This window comes from Chamaea fasciata, unplaced genomic scaffold, assembly GCF_029207755.1.
Source record: "Chamaea fasciata isolate MVZ Bird 193981 ecotype frontalis unplaced genomic scaffold, bChaFas1.0.hap1 SCAF_9, whole genome shotgun sequence".
Taxonomy (NCBI): Eukaryota; Metazoa; Chordata; class Aves; order Passeriformes; family Sylviidae; genus Chamaea; species Chamaea fasciata.
In genome coordinates this window covers 10,520,246-10,541,161 of record NW_027094094.1, presented here as the reverse complement: position 1 = coordinate 10,541,161, position 20,916 = coordinate 10,520,246, and the positions used below count along the sequence as shown (strand labels likewise).

Genomic DNA, 20,916 nt, shown 5'->3' with positions numbered 1-20,916 from the left:
GTGAAGGCTTTTGAGGAAAAGTGAATTGGCTTATCAAGGCAAAACAGTGGGAATAGCAGCTTCCATCTCCTGTCACTCCTCCGGAATGAATACAACACCGAAGTTCTAGGAACAACAGTTGCTTAGCATTATAGGTATCAATCAACAGCATGTCTCCACAAAGGACTGTTGACGTTACAACCATTTTCCAAGTTTCCTTGTTTGTTTTTCCCCCAAATGCCTAAACAAAATATGCTTCAAAGTGCTAGAAATCTACATCAGGGCTTGAGAACTGGGTAATTAAGAAAGAAATTTACTTCCGTAACTGGCACAAAAAAAAAAGCAAGACAATACAATTTGCAAGTAGAATACGTTATTGAGAATAATTGGAATGCTAACAAGTTCAGTTGTTTCAAGAGCTCTGAGGAAAACTATCACCTCGGCTGTGTACAACCATTTTATTTTTGTTTTTAGCACACCAAAGCTGTTGCATTTGTCCTACAACTTCTCATCCTAGGCTAGACCATTATCCTAAATCCTCTGCATAATTTGTCTCAACCTACATTCCCAAGCGCCTGTCCTAAAGCCTTGATATTCCTGCTGTATTTTCTCACTCATGGCTTTGTCAGCCAAAAGGGCTATTTAGATGTTCCAGATCCCAAGCAGTGCTGAAGCAGCTGATAAGAATGAAAGACAGGGTCAAGTAATTTTTAAGCAGTATATAGTTCCCTTGGCGGCACTGGTTTATGCATTAGGACTAGAAAGTAATGGGAAACTCAGGCAGTCAGACACAGATGTGGTTTTAACAGCAGAGGTGCCATGGTCTGAAATTTAATGTTTTTTTTCCAGGAAAGTGAGAGCAGGAATCAGGCAGAAAACATCCCTGTGGAACACAAAGCAAATGAAAACTGCATTCAGCCAAGCACATTCTCTGCAGATGAAGCAGCACTCATGGACAGCACCCAAGCAACCTGGCCAAAGAGCCTCTTTGCAGAAAACAGACAGCAAGGGAGCAAAAGATGAGACAAAAGTCACCCTTTGCCTGGCACTTCAGGAAGGAGCAGTCTTGAGATTCACAGGCAGCAGATCTTCCCTGCCCCATATGAATGTGCTGAGCACAAATTTAGCAAGGGGGAAATGGAAGACCAGCAGACCCAGCCAGAGCATATCCCTTGGAACACGGGGTACTCCTCATAACACAGGAATTTGTATTTGCATAGCTCACTGTGAGCCTCAGGAGGTCTTCCCCATCTAACTCTGGATCTTAACAAGGTATTTTAGTGCACCACAACCTCTGCAGAACCCAGAACGGATGGATTCCATGAGAAGCAAGGAAAGGATTTTCATGTTCACTCTACAATTCAAGGAACTGAATCACCACCAGGCATGGGGATTTTCTGCTAAGCATAGGAACTCTGCAAGAGAGCAGGTAACTGAGATCTTCTGAGCCCCAGCTTAGAACAACGAGCACATGAACTATCCTGCCTCACTTCTGCCTACAATACAGCTTTCCCAAAAAGAAACACATACATACCTGAGTATGAAATCAGATGCAAATCCCTTGCTCTACAGAATTCTGAAATTAGCATGGGGGAAGAGAAGAATACTCGAGCTGCAAATGAATAGAAATCAAGCTAATGTACAGCATATATTGCTGATTCTCTCATGCCTGAGTTTATGCTCTGAAATATTAACCACAGTCATTATGGAAGGCTCTCTTTTGACAGTGTGTCTTATGGTTCATTTACCAAGAGAAAATGGGTGCAATTTTAGCCAGTGTTAAAACTAATCTGCTTTTATCAGAGAAAGGAAACTAATCCCACTTTACCAGCTTCTTTGCACTCTGAGAGGAGACTAAGAGAGACAGAACTATTTAAATAACCAGGCTTCTTTGGTGAACCCAAGATTCTGTAGGTTTTCACTCATCTAGGCTGAAAAAAATTTTCTCTGAGAGTAAGATTTCTCTTCACCCAGACAAGCACAATTCCTACAAGGCCAAGTACAGTGCTGACCCTGATCTGTCTCAAATTGGGTGCCTACAAGACTTCTAGTTTTTTTCTTTGGTGAAGGTCAGTTCTCAGAAGCCAATCAAATCTGTGATATCTGAGAAGAATAAAGGCAGCAATAACAACCTGCTGCACACTCAGTATCATCCACACACAGTGCCCAGAGTCATAAAGCAAGCAGCTTTAAAAATCCTTTCACACACACTGACGTCACCCAAACTTCTCTAAACTCTTAAATTGCTCCTCCAGCCCTGCTTAGGGAAGAGACAAAATTTCAACAGTTGCATGCCCCCAGGCCAGAAAAGGTTTCCTGGGGAAAGAGGGGAAAGACAGGAGAGCCATGAGGAGGCTGAGTTCCCACATAAGCTCCTACCCCTTTAGAGCAGCGTTGTAACTTATGCTGGCTTCAGAGACCAAGCAGATTCCTCTAGCTCCTGCCTGTCTTCTTCAGCTTCTTTTTGCATTCAGAAAGTATTTTTCAGTTCTGCTGCTAAACTTTAATCACTCACTCTCTAGGTTTCTCTATAGATTGTTTCTATTGACAGCAAATCCTAGGAGAATTATTATTTTTTATTAGTATTATTATTTCCCAGTAGTGCACACATAACAATAGCTCTCTAGATACAGCAAATAGATATGAGGAAATGAATGGAACTGTAACTGCCTCATGTCTTCCATTTAAGACACGCTGGGTTTTAGTCCTTTTGTTCAGAAACAAATTTAACGAGAATTTAGGAGCTGTGTGTTGGGGCTGAAATAAATTAGGTGAATAGCAGGACAGGGAAGCCTGCTATGACTTCAAAGTACAATCAACACAATGATGGGACTTCATGGAATAAGAAAACTAAGACTGAATTTAATACAAATGGCTCCATTGTTATCAAAAGTTCTATACAAGCCCTAATGATAATTCAATTGCATTGTTCATTGGGGAGAAGGTAGATGAAGATCATTTAATGTTTTATAATTAGCAAAAATATTTCATCCTGGCCACAATTTACCTTCTGTGTGAGGGAACAAGAGTGGTGTAAAAAGCAGGTTGCAGGTACTTGTGGCTGTGTGGACAGCCAGGGCAAACACTGTTCAGGGGCAATGGACTCCATCAACTGGAAAATTCTTGTCAAGATTTCCACGTTGCTCCCCTCATGTTTCCCCTTTACATAATGGATGGCAATGCTGGAACATTTTGTTTCTGATAAGACTGAGCTGAGAACAAGCAGTTCTCCCACATACCTTAAAATATTGTTTTTCTATTCCAAAGTGAACACTACCAATTTATTTAGATAGTTAGGGGGATGCTGAAGTGGATTAAAAGGCGGGACAAGTTCCAAGCCCAGCCTTGAACAAGACGGCACCTGACCTGAGGAGAATCACAAGGAAAGCCTGGTATCTCAGAAGAAATGCAGCAGAAGATACCATCCCATGTAACTGCTATGCCATAACCTTGCTAGAGCGACAGCCACACCACCTTCACCTCCAGGGAAGGCACTGGCATTTCCTTACGAATAAGTTGCTGGTGTCATCTCTCCTGTGGCACCAACAGGAGCGGTGCTGGTGGAACAGGTGGGCAAGGAGCAGTTGGGATGTTCTGCCATCATTCACCAACACAAGAAGCCATCTCCACTGCCTGCACTGCACACACACCAGGATTAGATGACACTCATAACCAGAGCGGGTCAAACACCTCCTCAGTGAAACTGCCAAAAGAGTGGCGGACCTAAGTGCAGATTTCCTTTCACATCTCACGACAAACCATGCAGAAAATTCATAATACCCTTTTGACCTCAAGGCACACATTTGAAAATCTTTCAAGTAGAACTATGAACAGCAGTGCAAGTTCTACTCTCCAGAAGGAACTACGCAGTATGAAGGCAGAAGGTATCCTGCCCAAATACTGGCTAGAAAGAAGGTACTTGTGGGTTAATGTGGGTGTTGGCAGATCTTCACAAGAAGTAAGCCAAGCTGTGTTTCACTTTCACAAGTTAAAGAACTTGGAATGAATGGGGGAAAGAAGGGGGAGGAACATTAAAAAAAAGAAAAATCAATTAAAATGGGAGAAATCACCTCTCAAAGAAGCCAAGATTCAGCCACTGATAAGTGCTGTTGTAATTCTTGGTCATCCCAGAGACTCCCAGCCCCCTTGAGATGATAACTGCAGGATATGAGGTACTGGGGGCTGCCTCTTTATGCCTTTTATAACACATCAACCCATTTTAATCATCCCTTTGCCACCAGCTGCCAACACTAGCTTAAAGAAAAAAAAAGAAAACCCAACAAAGAAGCAATGCCATAGTGCAAGCTTCTGCAGGCAGGCATGCAAAAGCTTCAGCTGGAAAAAAAATGGGAGGATTTTAAGTGAAACATCTCACACTAGCCCAGCTTAAAGACGTAGCAAACATTAGCCCACCTATGGTAACTGTCCACTTGAGGGCTCCTAATCCTGAAGCAGAAAATATACTTTAAATGCATAAGCTAAGGTAAGGTAAACACAAGCACTTCAGGTCACCTTCTGCAAACCAAGAGTATGTGTGATATTGCTCCTCCTTAGCTCAGCAGTGACAGCCCACTGCACCTGAGTCTCAAATCCAAGACAGGCTGGAAATATTCTGCTATGATTGCACTGTCAGCCACAGAAGAGCTCTTTCCAAGTCTCCATGCTCAAAAGGAAAAAATGCACCACTGGATTTCCCCACACTGCACAGGGTGATCCCTTATCCATATTAACTTCTGTCACAAAGATACAGGAGGGCCTAAAGGCTTTTCGTTTTCCTTACATCATCCTTTTGAAAATAAAAGCTGCGTCTACAGACTTTTGTTGTCCCCAAGTATTTCCCAGAGACAGCATCTCTCCTGCTGTAAGAGCTTGTACTTCTTCGAGTAGCAAGGCGATTCCCTGCCAAATTCAAGAAGGTAAACAAAATACATCTCTTCTGGCAAAATGTCTCCACACCAATTTGTGTAATTGCCCACGTCCCTGAAGAGGGCCTTGTTCACGTATTATGGCTCTGACTCTAAGCACTGAAATACAATTAAACCAGATGCATCAGACACAACTGACTGGCTGGTTCATGTCAAACCTCCACAGGTGGTGGCTAAGAAAGGTGACTCTCATTCAGAGATGCTGAGAACAAACAGCACAGCATAAGTCACAGCAAAGTCACAGCATGGAAAGCTGAAGGTAAATTCGTTCATCTATACCTCACCCTCCAGCAGCATCTCTGCCCATTGAGTAAGAAATTTTGGCTAACAATGTTAATATCTGCCAGTGTGTTTCCTTATCACCTCCTCCAAGCTATTTTACCAAGACATAATCAGACCTTTTTATCCTGGTTCTTATCCTCTGTCTGTGTCTTTTGTTACCAGCCAGTGCTTCTGCATCATTTAAGTACTAAATCCCCAATAGAAAAAAAACCATATTCTTTCTCAAAAAGCTCATGTTTTTCTCTTTGCATGAAATCAATCCAGCTACCTGCATCTAAACTAGTAAAATGTTCTTTTCCCTCTAGAGTCTCTTTTTAGCCAGTTCTGGAGTTTAAACCGCTGTTAAAACCTATTGTTCTGATCATACTGCCCCAATGCACAAACCTTGCCTTCTCTCTAATTTTCCCCTGCCTGCTCTTTCATTTCTCTAGGCCTTGTCCCACAAACTTAGCTTTTTAACACCATCACATTATTCTGCTCCATCAGCAAGCTCCGTTTGCTGCCCCATCCCTGTATTTTCCAAGCAACATCTCAGCACACAATTTTCCAGCCTTACCCTCCCCCAGTTTTACTAAGTCTTCTCTCGTTCTCCACTTCACATTGCTCCACAAACAGAAAGGTTTCCTGCCTGGTTAGAACACATTTCTCCCCCAGGACTGTTTCTTCAGTGGTAGAAAACATTTCAGACCACAGTGAGTTTTCTTTCAGTTGAGATAACTCAACATCAGCTTTTCAAAGCTTACCAACAACCATGGCTCAGCTTCTCTGCTAGAAAAACTCTTAGACAACAGACTACTTACAGTTTCACACACTTCTACAGAAGACCCTCAGCTTTCTACACCTATCCCTCATATCTCTTCCTGATCTTCCTACTGCTTCCACCTAAGAAGGCAGGAAATTGCAGACATATGCGTCCCTTTCATGGGCCTGTTACACCCCGAGAGCTTCCCTCACCTTCCTTCAAAGTGCCTTCTTCTGCGTCTCCCCATACCCTAAAATCAATGTTCATCTCATGTGTTTGTGCCCATCTGTATCTTCCTGAACGTCTTTTTTTTTTTTTTCCCTTTCAAAACTTAACTGTCTAAATCACAAAAAGCTTTACTAGGCTGAATGGAGTGATCGCATAATCAATGGATCTGTAGACCCCTGGATGTTTCTGCTGCTCCTTATCTCCTGTTCATACATTTAAACAGCAGCAAACATCCACCCCACCTCCTCCCTGAGCGAGGCCACTGCAATCCAGTTACCTGACTCCTACATAAAGCACTCCAGAATATTCCTTGGAACACTTTCTACACTGAGGCATCTGCCTTCCAAATCATGGCTAACTGAGACAGTTCTTCAAACCAGGAATCAAATATTTGTCTTTAAAGCATTTCAGTGCTTGAAAAAGAAACATCGTACAGCATTTGCAATTAACAGGGAGGAGACATCTCCTTGTTCCACACTAAAACGTTGTCAGTGATTAACACCTTCAGGAGGCTCCCGCTTGAGTGGAAATTGCCTACCTTGGGATCTCAGCTGTCAATCTGCTCAGCAGGGGAAGGGGTCAGAATGGTAAAAAACAGCTATTTGGGCTTTCAAAAACGTTTCTCTTGCAAGTCATTCTCCTGTTGAGTTTCTGTTCTAGTTAACAAACGGTGAAGCTGCCACACTTCTGATTTTCCACAGTGAAAGCTAAGACTGTTTCAGGAACAAAAAGCAATATTTGATATTCAAGTTCCCTTCACCGTAACTTTATAGCGGCCAATAAAGATCATCTTATGGCAAAATATTGCCAAGATTAATTTTAAAATCACCTTCCTAGCTACATTCTCCATCTGAATGTGTCAGAAGCCAGCATTTCTGTTCTGAGGAATTCAGACAGGCTAATGCTTGGTTTCAGTCCCAAGAGGGAAAGGCAAGATCATTAAATTTCCATGTCTATCTGTAAATATTTTTCATCTGATAGTCAATAACACCAAAGCATTTTCTTTCTATAATTTCAGAGGATTTAATATTAATTTCAAACATAGAGAGATGTGGCTTTGAACACTCCAATGATTATTGGTGATAAAATCCCCACAATTGGTTCCAAAAGGAAAACATTTGAGACTACCCTCTGACTTGCGCCCCTGCAGCACCTTCAGTACCCAAAGAACTTCAACAAAAATCCTTTGGTGATGCCTTCCATGTGAGGAGACTCGGCAAAGAGGAGAGAGATGGAAACCAAATCTCTTCAGGACAGAAAAATACAGTTTTGAATACATAGGGCCCAAGAATACACAGGGCCCATTACCAGAAGTGAGGGTCAAAGAGGACAGAGGAACAAGGAACTTTTACACTCATCCTATATATTTGGTATAGAGTATGTGTCCATGTGTCTTTATCTTGGTGCCAAAGCAAGTCAGTTGGCAGGGTATCTCACTTTGACACTATCAGAATGCAGACAATTTTGGTTGATATTTTAGTGTAGAAAATGTCACTGAAAATGACATACCTCCAAGAAATTTTCTGATTTTGACTAACTGTATTTTCTAACAGAAAATTCTTCTGACAACTTTCTTCCCCCTGACAACTTTCTTTCCCCAAGTGGCTCTAATATTAGTATTTAATGACTTATGTGTCTCAGCAGTGTTTTCAATTTACTGACGTCATCTGTCCTGTGTAAACTCAACACAGAGGGTGAATATTTAAAACTATGTGTCATCTATCTTCTTCTGTCCTTATTGCGCTACTGCATTCACTCCCCGTCCTTCATTATACCATGTATTGCTACAATGAAATATTTTCATCTCCTAGCAGCTGCTACTGCATAATGTATTTCTGGATCATCTGAGTAGCTTGTTAGGAGGAAAATTTACTAATGAGTTAAAATTTAATTTGTCTTGTGTCATCCCAGTTCAGACATCAACCACACAATGCCATATATTTAAGCAGAAGCCCAAAATTACAGACATCTTTTCTCTTCTCTGAACTCTCTCCAGCAACAATCTCCACATATGTCCTTATTTAAACAAAATGATCTCTATATAAAGGATTAAGTGCAGGTTTCCTGAGTAACATTTTATAATGAGATGCTGATTCTTTTGTACAATATTCTCTGCTCCTCATAAAACTTCTCAAAGTATTTCTTTCCCCTACTTGCTCATAAAGGTTTGTTTCGCACCAAAATTCACCTTGCCAAATGCAAGATTTCTCAGAAATTACTCTTTCTGCTTGCACTTTCAGTACCTCAGTGTCAGGAAGGAATAGAGATAGATTCTTCCTCTGCTTGCCTCAAAGCAGTTCTTGGCTTAGATGAATACTGATTTATGTGAGTGGAAAAGGCACAGACTCCACATTTCTCCTCAACTACTTCATCCTGAGAGGGTGCCAGATGCAATGGAGATAGGAGATATGGGAAGGATAGAGCAAGGCAGGCAATGAAATTTTTCTTCTCTTTGTTCGTGCATTTCTCTTTCAGTCTGACAGCAACACTGGTGATCTCTTAACTCCTTTTGGAAGGACCTTTGGAAAGCAGTTTGGCGTTTGTTTTCTTATTCCACTTTAAAGCCATCCCTCAGATGCCTCACTGTTAAGCCTGCCTTAAGAACTTAAATAGCACTGAAGAAAATCAGCGCTGCTGTACCCAGGACAGACACCAACATCAATTTAAAAAGGACATGCACAGCCATCAAAGCACAGGCAGATAATCCAGAGCACAAACACTTCCTGGAAATACTTGTTATGCTTAACACCACCTTAGAAGTTCTAGAAAACATCAGGATCTCTTTGGTTAACTCTGCTTTAAGGGAAATGTGATGTTCACTTGCACTGAAGCAGATTTCACCTTCACCGTTTGCTGTGGTGAAAACACAGGTGTAATAAAACCGCCAAGACAGAGCTGCTTCCCAAGGAGGGTTGGAAGGGACCTGCACCCAAACAGGACAGGACAGCAGCACAAAGCAATTCTACTCGGGACAAAACTAAAAGGAGAGATTGAGAAGCAAGTGAGAAGCACCAGAAACGTTCATTTTCTCTCTTTGAATCCATACACAGATCAGACAAACCATCAGTATGAACGTTATTTGCTTCACTGCATCCTGTGTGCATCTATACCTTGTGTACAGACAAACTTTTACACTGTAATGACAGCCTGAATCCTTGTGCCTGTACTCGTCCAGCCGGCAGGCAGGAGGGGACATGGCAGGTGTTCATAGCAGGACCACCACCTTCAAGCTGAAGCCTCCAGGTGCTCCCCTCTGTAAGGAGTGTTGTTCCTGCTGGCCGTGCAGCCCCCACTGCCAACACCTGCAGGATCCCATTTAATTGCTGCCCAAGGAGCTCGTGTTTGACAGCATCAGTGCAGGCTGCCCTGGCTCGTGGGCTGACCTGCTCATCAGGACAGTTATTAGGGCTATGTTGACCCTCCATTAATACAGAAAGACTTGCCTTCCCCAGCCCTTCTGCATCAGGAGAAAGCATCAGCACTCGCACACCTACACACAGGTGTGTGCGGCTCTCTCCTCGTGTGTTTACTGTTTATCCTTTCTTTTTCAGGAACCACACTCAGAACGTGTTGCTGTCTGAGCTGTCACTGCCTGTCACATTACAATGACAATCGCTGCTTTCAGAAGCCAGTTCAGGTTGTTTAATCATCGCTCCCCTCCAAGCTGTCCATCACAGGGTGGTCGCCAGGCAACAGCATCAACAGGCTGGGCTGTGGGTGGCTGATGAGGAGGAGGAGGAGGATGCAACACACATTTGCAGGGAGGAAGAACTCACGTTCCCATGGGAGAGGGAGGTATGGGAGCTGCTGAGTCTCTCTCTATCTGATGGGATCCCAGCCTGCAGCATCATGAAAGTAACAGGGATTTCAGGGATTGCTGATCCCACTGTTTAGGAGGGGAAGAAAGATGCCAGGAGCCTGGTGGATGGCACAGGAGCGCAGAGCTGGGTCTCCTTTCCTCAGCTCTCGGGTCAGTGGTCCAACTCCCTCCCTCACAGGTGGAGTGGCAGGGCCCTGCCATCATGCCCTGGCCACAGCCATGGGCACAGACTGGGGGATCAGACAGCTGGAATCAACCACATTCACTCCTTCGACAACTTTAAAATTAGTTATTCTGGAGTGGATGACAAGTTTCTGGAGATCTGGAAAGATCACATGTCAGCTCACAAAATTGAAAATAAAATGGAAAGCAGCACCAGACTGGAAGCTTTCAGTCCAAAAGAAGAGCTGGAGAATATTTTCATTTATTTTTGTTTCATTTTTTTTTGTTTTGTTTTCAAGGATACACAACTTAACAGTCATTTGTTATTGAAACAAACACAAATCTGCATCAAAGCATCCTTCAGTAACAACAGTCTAAATATTTACTACTAAACTTCATCAGCTGATCTGTAGTGACAGGAGGTCACTGGTTTCAGGCTAAGTCCCAGTCTTTGTAGGCCAGATCTATTCTCATCTCCAGCATAGGTTCTGTCACTCTTTATATACTGAGGCATGTGTGGAAACATGAACACAAATGGAGAACGTGGAGTGCAGCCCCTCCCCATGGTTCAATCCTCAGCCAGAGTAACATCTCAGGGAACAATCACTCCCCAGACTTCTCCAACATGGTGGCATTTCACCATGGACCTGTGCATTATGCAATTAAGTTTAATGTGTCTCCTGTTTTGCTGGTGTGTCTCTTATTAAGCTGTTTAGCCTGTCCTATATAAAAAAACACCTATTCTAAAGTTTCAATCAAAGTAAAATCTCACTTTTATTTATAGATAACCATTTCCATAATTTGATTACAATTCCAATAATGACTAATTTAAAGATTTTATCTTTCATCTGCAGGAATGTCTTGTTTTCTTGAAAAACTGAATTGACAGCAGTGGAAAGCAAACTAATTTTCCATATCATGTTCTTTGGCATATAGAGCTTGAATTTCAGCATAAGTATTATTTTTACACCAGAAAAATATATTTACACTTACCTATAAGTAAATACTTAATAAGGTCCTCAAATATTCATTTGAATATTCAGTGGAATTCACTTTCCCAATGTTTGTTTTCAGAGAAAGGTACTGGCACCATTTTTGGCCAAGACAGAGCACATTAAGCTGTTTCTAAAGATTTAAACTGACCCAGTGACACACACAGAAAGGGAGCATATGACCTCTTTCATCTACTGAAATTATACTTTGTAGTAAAAAGAAAAATTTTCCAGGCAAAGTCCAAATGATTAAACGGGGTCCACTTCCATATTAGTGAGGACTTTCTTACTGCTTTCTGAATCAGGGACTTTATGATTACTTCATCCCCCCATTAAAAAAAAAGTGCACCTGAAGAAAATCACATATTGAGCAGGGACAATTTATGGAGATAAAAACATGCCCACATTCGTTACATAAAATATTTCCCTTGAATTATTTTCTCCACCTTAAATTTAGTGGGGGAGGTGAGAATGGGGGAAAGAAGAGAAACACTGGAGAAAAGACATGGGATATCTCTGTTGGGTTATCTATATAGCCTGAGATTTTCTAAGAAGCTTTTCACTTCCTCCTGAAGAAGTGCATGAAAATTTTCTGCAAGAGCTTATGGCATTGCTGTCCTTACATGATCACCAGCACAGGTGATCTCAAACCTCACACAATTAGATGTGGACACTGACACTGGGTTGGGACGTGGTGGTGTAAGTTATCAAGAGTTTCTTCCCATTTGTAGGCAAACAGTTTCCATCCCAGAAGCGCAGACGAGATGAAGGGGTTATCTCTGGAGTTTTCCCAGCAGAAGGGAAACCACAGGCTCCTGACTCTCTTGACCTTCCTGCCGCTGCAGAAGCAGTTCTGCCCCAAACACGGCACAGGGAGAGTGCACTGGAGGCCTTGTCTTGCTTTGGGCTGCTCCTGTTGGAGATGCTTGGCACTGACATCCCCCCACAGCTGCTGAAAGAAGTGTCACTACCCTCCTTCTTCCCTCTAAATCTCCACCTGTTTCGTCAAGCTCCTGCCCCCCACTCATCCCACATCAGGGGCACCTCAGCACAGCTGCCCTGAGCACGTCCCCAGTACAGGGGAGTCCAGAGGCAGCTCCAACAGCCAGGGTGCAATCACAAGAGAACATCACTCCCCCACAGAGGGACATGATGGGAGGTAAAATTAACTTCTCACAGACCCTCTAAAAGGAAGGAATTACATTTTAGGACATATCCTAAAATATCCTGTTCCTTCTGGAAGTACTTTTCTTCTATGCTCCCCAAGGAGAGAAAGTACTGTACCAAGTAAAAGTGTTTTTGTGTTACCAGCACCGAGAATTAGGGATTAAGGGCTCTTACATTAACTGTTGTTTGATTTAAGATACAGCCAAAAAAAATTCCAAGTGGCACAAAAATCATTTTACTGCATCAACTTTTATATGCATTTAAAATTCCAAAATAATTACTTTATTACCCAGTGCTGCCATTTGAATTGGAATCAAGGTCCATTTTCATTTAACACAGAAGTGTCAATTAGAGCTGCGGGAGTCATTGACTTTTTGGTTTGCTGGTCAGGTATAAAAAAATAATTGAGGAAAAAAAAAGCACCTGGGGTCAGTCTTAATTTTTTTTCCTCCTTGGAAATGTAAACATGAATGCAGCTTTGCATCTGGATGTCCAAGATCCAGTACACACAGCTTTTAAGATAACAGCAGTTACCTAAATAGAGGCAAAAACAGTTTGAGATGCTCTGCAATTTCCATACCTGGACATCAGGTAGGACACAGTTGCCACAGGATACCCTTACCCTATGAAGCAGCAGCCAGAGGTAATGTCATCTCAGGTGTCCCTAGAAGCCTCTGTCCCGCACATTGAATCAAGTGTTTTGCACCACTGGATCATTTTTAAATGTAGAACGTAAGAATTGGAAATCCATTCCAAAAATGCTGCCTGATTTAAAACAAAACAAAAAAAAAGTTGCATTTAAACTTTCACGATTTGGGCTTGTTGAGGGCTATTTCTCGGGAGCCTTGGAATCAAAGGAAAATCAGTGTGAACCTACAAAATGCTCTGGCCAAGCTACAATAGCATTTTCCAGAGAAAGAGGTCTTTAATGGGGCAGTTTCATTTGCCTTGCTGGAGCTCTGCACAACGCGAGGGTTGCATCCACTCTGACATAATACGAAAGGCCCAGAGGATGTGAAATTGTCCAAGGCCAATGGTGACCTTGCAGCCCTTCATATGTAAAGCTGTGTCACAAATGAATGGGTCTGTAACCCCTGGAGAATGAATCAAGGACTTCTGACCTCCTTGCTTCCCCCTCTGGACTGACTTCACCATGGTTGCCAGGTTAGAGAAATACAAACGTGTTATCTGAAGCCAGGAGGAAAGGGAGAAACTTATTTTCTATTATAAAGTACTGTATTAAGAAGATTGAAAGCTATAACCCGATTGCTTTACACAGTTTATAGCCTCTCGATACTGCATGAATGCCAGTTGCAACTGTCAGAGCTCTTCCATTATTCTCCTTAATCTCCCCTTGTGAAGGGATTTGCATATCCCACCTGTCAGTGGCAGAACCTCCTCACCATCTCCCAAACTCTTTCACAGAGACCAGCATCGCACAGTGACAAGCCTTTCTTCTAGTCCTCACAGACTCTCTTTCACTTACTGCTTTCTCTCAGAGCACAGCTCTTCTTATTAACAATTTCCCATGTATCCTATTTCATATTCTGTGTATGAAAAGCCTGTTTTATCCAGTCAAGAAATATATCTAGAGGTGGACTGCAACACTGAAGAAAGAAATACTATGGCTGTTGAGTCATTTTTTTAAAAAAATTAAACACACACACAAGAAAATAAATACCAAAAACCTCAGACCTCTGGTTAAAGGAATAAAGCCCTACTCAGTTACAGGAAATTTAGAGGAGGTTTCATATCTAGAATGGATGTAAAGTATTTTATTATCTATCAGTACTAAATATAATCAAAAAGACAAAAATTTGAAACAAGGGACTTCTAGCAATATTTTATTTTGATTTTTCTTATGGTCTAAATTCCCATTTTTGTTTCCTCACTTTTTATTTAGCCCTTCCAAAATATATTCTCAGTAGCTCTAGCAAGAGATTAGCCTGAAACAGTCTCAGCATCCGGTGCATTATACTCTTTAATACCATTATATATTCTTGTAATGTGTACATAATACAGACTCCATCTGAATTATATTAATGCCAACATCCTCCTTGCATGAATCTTTTTGGGAGCTGTTTTCAGCACTTTAGGAATCAATCTCAATACAAAACTGACACTGGGGTCGCTCCTCACTGTGGGTCTCACTGAGCATCTGGCTCTGGGCTCCACATCCATATTCATTACCTTAAAATTCCTGCTTTATAATGATTCAATTGCCATGGGAGGAAGGGAGTGATGGGCTACCACAGCATCATACAACAAAATGCTGGTCAGTCATGGGATGATGTTGGCATCCCTGGTAGTTTTACTTTAGAGGCTCAGCTTTGCCAGCCAGAAATAGGCAGAGGCTATCAACTATATTCTCTTGCATGAACATGGCATTTGGGCAAAGTCTCCAAGTGAAATGTGAAAAAAATACAATTTGGATTATGGTTCCCCCATTCTGGACTGAACAGAACACTGGCAATTTAAGGTACTTTGGCCATGCCTTTACTGCCTCACTTGTAAAAAAGAATATATTTGTTCTCATTTTCATTCATCAAAAGCAAAGATCAGATTCAAATTTGAGTTCTTGGGAACCTGACTCACAGAAATTCAGAGTTCACTCTCCACAACCTGTGGCACAGGCAGATACAGAAAGAAGAGTGCTTGCTTGATTTAGCATAGCAGAGGCTGAACAGGAATATCATCACTGCCTGTAAAATAATTCCAGGGGATCTAAGTGCCAGGGAGGGAAAATAACTTCAATTAAAAGGAACATACACAAATGAAAAAAGAAAAAAAATTAATCAAAATTGCCCAATGCCAACATTAGAACAGAAATCAAAGAGGTTTCCAACAGTCAGGAGAAAAACGCTTGGAACAGATACTCAGAAAGGAGGAAGGTAATAGAAGGGTGAAGAACAGAACGACGATAGATCCCCAGCTTTTTGTACATGTTTGTAGTTTGATCAGTCGTGGCTGTCAGATGCAGTACTATGTGCCATTCTTGAAATTCCTCATTTACAAAGTAGGTCTGAACACTTCAGCTGAAAATCCAACAACAGTTTATCCACAATTACTTTGTCCAGGACAAAATAGAGTGTATTGGAAATATTTAGGTGCATTGTTATTCTGCCTTGCCTGTGCCCAGTTTGTCCTGTCAGTAACATTAAGTAACATCTTGCAAGCAATACCTAATGCAGTGTCTCATCTTGCCCAAAAGCTCTCCCATAGGAGACCTAACTCTTCCCCTGCTGTCTGGTGTAATCACCTGACAAGAGCAATGGTGACCTTGCAGGCTGCATCCTGCACTGGACCCTTCAGCTGTATCGATGTTCTGCTGTGGATGGAATATAAAACCTGCCTGGCCATGGTTCTTTTACATCTACTCCTAGCTCCACCTCCAGACCTCCATCAGTCTGCTGAGGATCTGATGCTGGAGATGAGAAGCTTCTATGAAAAGCTCAGCTTTGTCTTTCCAACCACGTAAATCACAGAAGCTTGACCCAGCTGTTTAAAGGTATCATGCTCACATAAAAGCCAATCCCCAGCTATAGAGCCAAGTACATGCTCAAATTCTCTGCCACACACTTTGAGATCTACACCAACATCCAGCCCAGGAGAGCAGTTTGTCCAGTGCAAGGCAAACTGCTATTTTAATAAATGAGTTGAAATCCATGCTGCTTTCATTCACAGCGCCACATTATAGCACCAGCTGTAGCATCAAGGCACTCACTCAAACTTCCTTATCTTTTGACCTTGGCCAATTTTTTTTTTTTGCTCTTGCTTCAGAATACTTCCAAACCAATAAATAAGGCACTGATCTCACTCCAAGCCAGCTTAGGACAGAAGCATTCTTCATTTTTTGTAAGTTCTGAAAAGCATCTGTATCCCAAAAGCTCATTATGGACATCATCTAGAGACTTGCTTCTCTCCATTAAAACCAGGTCTCACTTTTAACTCCACACATAAATCTCTGCTAGCTCTTTTCCCCAAGTCTATAGCATGACATTAAGGGAGCTTTAGAGACTCCAAACCTACAATGTCAGGATACACCACACCAGCAACATGTTTGCTATCTCCATGAGCTAGGAATTCTGCCAACTTCCACACTGTTGATGACATTTCTCAGTGGTGCAGAAAGGCAGGAGATCTCACTTGTATATCTTGTAGTAGAAATTTGAGAAAGATTTCAGGTCATATGAACTTCTACTCCAGTTCTATAGGGGCCAGTGGAAAGATGCTCAGGATGTATCAGTATAGGCAAGTACTCAGACTCAGTAGTCTAGGCTCTTACTATATTGTCAAAATTATTTCAGGCAGGGTGCTGGACTGGGCCAGTTAACACCTTCTTGCATCATCCCAGACAGTCTGGCCCTCAGTGCCACTAAAGACGCTTTTCAGAACCCACTTTTGCTGCAGCCACTCTTCTCTGTCTTGCAGACTGAAAGATCTCAGGATTATGGAGATGCGGGATAGCTTTGTGTGGCCTCACTCACTTCCACTGGAGTCAGAGAAAGCCTGAGGTCCACCTGTGTTTTAATACAATACTGGATACATTCCTGATTTCATCCTCATCAGTCAGTTGACAAGCCAGGCTCCCTACACCTATGCTATCCTCTGAGGAACTCCTGCTGACTCCATCAGTGAAACAAGGTACACAGTACAGATGAGGGAATGAATATGTGAACTGTGTCCCTACAGATGAGCAGAGCATGCTCCAAGTGTCTGGATATGAATGTGGATCTGGAGAGCAAGCTGTCCAGGGAGTAGCTGAAATCATTGATTGGCCAAAATAAGCACTGATCTAAAACAATTTATGTTGATGGAGTTGAGCCTGGACAACTTGTACGATTATTTATTATTCTTACTGCACCTGTGGCTTAGCATACAGCAAATTCAGAGCAAAATGCCATCAGGTCTACAGTGCACATACTCAATATAAAATCACAGCTAAGCCTGAGAGAAGCTGCAAACACCCAGAACAATCCTGTACAGAAATCAGGAGTCCTTTCAGGAGTTCCTTCTCCTTCCTCCACAGCAGCACTGCAATTATATCCACATCACTACCAAAATAAGGATACAAGGAACCATAATGAGGCTGACAGGATAAGGTACACTGGAACAGAAAAACTCGGTGGTGACAATGCTTTAATTTTCACCTAACAAGATTTCAAATATTTTGAGCTTTATTTTTGATTTTTCCTATTCTCACAGATACTGAAAACTATGATCCTCTTCACACTGCCCCTCTGCCTGGGCAAAAGGCAAAAGTTGTTTGACTTAAGCAGCACTTATAGAGCACATAAGAACGTAAATGAGAAGAGGTGTGTTGCATCCTCGTGCCACAGCATGGAAACTCCAGCAGGAAGCCAGCAGCTGCTGCTGTTGGAGTGCAGACAGGGCACTGGAGTCACACAGCATCCTCCCAAGCAGCACATTGGGATCCTCTGCAACCCCCACGCAGGCAGAGCTATGCATGTTTTACCCTAAAGGAAGCATTTCACCCCAAGCCCATCCCACTCCCAACTCCATCCCTGATGGGTACCCAAAACCTCCACACGGAGACGAGGGGTCAGTGCCACTCTGGGCATCCTCCTGAACACACACCACTGCTTCAGCTGAGCCCGGACAAGCCTGTTGTGCATCCAAGTCCTGCTGGGGCCCAGCTTCAGTGAGTGTTGTGAGGGGGCTGCAAGCACAGCACGAAACAGAACAGCACTGCCAGAGCCCCCGCAGAGCAGCGGGGAGCATAATATCCCTGTACACAATGCAACCTGCAGCTCTTCGGGAAGGACAGCCACAAAACGTTTCCCCACAGCTCCCTGAAAACATTTATACACCAACAAACTCAGAAAGTAAATCAGCCCCTGACAACAGCAGCCCACACTACCACAGTGGGCAGAAACACATACACAAATGTATGTGTACCTAAACACATATGTAACAATAGATGTGTCTTGAAAAACATACAGGTGAAACATAATTGCAGTGATAGACCAGAGAAACTGCTGCCTGCTGGATGCCTTTTTATATCAGAATCTTTTTTCTTAGCAAATGGGTCACTTGAAACTAGTATCAGCCTCAATCCAATTTGTATGAGCAGACCTGAGTTCCTACAAGGCAGCTTCTGTTCACACAACTATTTAAGAATAGTCTAGCTGAGTTGTGAAGAAAGGGAAAAGTCCTTCAAAATGGAAATGACAACTATTCCCCTGTCAATTAATTGATTAAAAACTTCCTGATGAGACCATAAAACCATGTCCCAATTAACTGGGGCTAAACCCCACAGTGAGGTCCTTACGACATCCTCTGCAATTCTAAATTGAGTAGCTCAGTACAATCTATACCAAAAGGAATTCATAATGACTAGACTATCATTTCAAAATGTTATCCGTCTCCTAGTACTAAAAGCTGAAAGGGAGGCCAAAGATTTCTGCCAAGCAGCCAGAAACCTGGCAATACAGCTGCAGGCACCTTAGAGGAGAGCCTGAATCCCTGTTTCTCCTGGGAAGTTGAATGGGCAGCAGTCACGTAGTGGTGGCATCCCTTTCTCTCTCATTAGTATTCTGCTTGGTGTCTCTTAAAGGCAAAGTTGGAGAATCCAGGCAGACTGATCCCTTCACTTCTGCTGGTCCACGAGCAGAGTTAAGGGCAGGCAGAAAGCACTCCAAGCAATTTACCCTTGTCTTCCCTGGGCCTCAGCCCTCAGCTCCAGGTACCACGGCCGCACAGGCTGGAAGGATACAGTGCCCAAGTTTACCAGGTAACTTTGATGTCATGACTACGGCTCCAGTCTGGAAAGCAGTCACTTACTTCTCTGGCCAGTTTTGTTCTGCTTGGCTCAAGTCAGAGCTGTTCTGATGTTATTCCTGAGACACATCCAGGTTATGAGGAGGAAACAAGAACTCTCCTGTTTAACACCTTGGTGACAAGAGGCAAAAAGCAGCTTTATCCCCTACACAGAGACACCTCGGAGGCAAAGTCCTGAAGCCCTCCAGCATCTCCACATCAGCAGGGCCTGGGGATGAGCTCTTGGGCTGACATGGGCCCCCACAGCTGGCAGAAGGAAAAGCAGCAGCACAGGGGCTTTCCCTGGGCATCCTTCCAGCTGAGTCTCCCAGGCTGCCCGTGAGGGTTTCCTGGGGAGAAGGCTGGATGCGAAGGCGCATCCCCCTAAAGAGACCCTTCCCGTCGCGCCGCGGGCGGTGGCAGCGCTGGATCCCGCTCCGCTCCGGGGCGAGGGACAAGGGGGCCGGGAGGGGGATGTGCTCAGCGGGCGGGCGGGTAGCGGAAAGTTTTTCTACTCCAGAAGAATGGCCCTTTTGAAACCCTTCTGCCCCACTGCACACTGCTAAGCGAAGCCAATCCCCGGCGCCCGGAGGCGCAAAATCCCCCTCGAAGGAATAAAACTCAGCACCCCCCACCCCCGATCACAAACACACGGGAAGGGGGGAGGAAGAAAAGGGGAGAGGGGGAAATAAGGAAAGCACGGAGGAGCCGCCCCCGGCCGCGGTACTCACGCTGCTGTTGTGGCCGGACCAGTGCACCATGGCCTGGTTGTGCGCCGAGTCTCCGGCCAGGGCGAAGGTGGTGCTGGCCAGCCGCAGCTCCTCCAGCCCGAAGCGGGCGGCGCCGCCGTCCCCCGGCTCCCGCCCCGCGGCGCCGCCCGGCCCCGGCCCCGCGGAGCCCCGCGGGCTGCGGCCCCAGCGCCGCCGCACCGAGCCCGGCCGGGGCCGGCCCTGGAGGGGTCGGTCCTCGGCCGGAGCCGCCGCTGCCGCTCGGGGACGGCGCTCCCCGGCCACTTTCTCTGGCTCCCTCGTCGCTCGCCGTGTCTCCCAGCCGCTGAAGTCCATCCCCGCGGGAGCAGGGGTGAAGGTCGCTTGCAGCCCGGCATCCTCAGTCCCGGCCTCTTGCCCTCTCTCACCTCCCTTCTCCCCGAGGAACCTCCTTTGCTCCTTTTCTCTTCTGTCGGTCCTCAAGTGCATCAGTAATCCCTGCTGCGGCTGCTGCTGCGGCTGCACCTGGGAACGGCAGGATCTGCAAGTTATTTCTGCACCGGTAAAGCCGTAAGTGAAGAGGAAAAGCCATGTCCAGTACAGGAGAGCAACGTGCCAGGCTGGGTACCAGCCAGCAACTTTTTCCATCGCTGCCGACTGCTGATGAGTGCGAGGGAGAAAGAGCAAGAAGGAGAGCGCAGGAGCAAGGGAGCTGGGCGCTGCCGATTCAGCCGCCGCGGGGTAAACACGGCGAGAACTCCACGTAAAGTTTCTGACTCTTCTGTGCTAGATGCAGCAGAGGGGTAGAGGAGATTACTTTCTTCCCACCTCCTTTTCCCCTTCTTCTTTCCTTTTTCTTCTTTTGCACTTTTTCCTTTTGTCTCTTCCCCCCCCCCCCCCTTTTTTTTTTTCTTTTTTTTTCCCCCTTTTTTTTTTTTTTTTTTTCCTTTCCCAAGACTGGTGTTGCTGATCAGGCTTGTGATGGAAGGCAAAGCCACAACCACACGGGGGAGGAGCTGATTTGAAATCAGAGAGAGAGAGGGAGAGAGAGAGAAGCAAATCCTGGCTGGTGATTTCTCCCGGCTGCCTCTGTGGAAGTCACAGCTCGCTCCTCTCCCGCTCGCTCTCTCTC

At 44.2% G+C, this 20,916-nt stretch overlaps 1 protein-coding gene across 3 annotated transcripts in view; it reads right to left on the bottom strand.

Moving 5' to 3' along the window:
• Nucleotides 1-20,799, bottom strand: part of SORCS1 (sortilin related VPS10 domain containing receptor 1) — a 261,592-nt gene extending 240,793 nt beyond the window's left edge. For all 3 annotated transcript variants that reach the window (XM_066190961.1, XM_066190963.1, XM_066190962.1), the window contains exon 1: nt 19,809-20,799. In XM_066190961.1, coding sequence (XP_066047058.1) covers nt 19,809-20,432 — 624 coding nt within the window. In that variant the 5' untranslated portion in view covers nt 20,433-20,799. The remainder of the gene's footprint in view (nt 1-19,808) is intronic.
• Nucleotides 20,800-20,916: the final 117 nt, after the last annotated feature.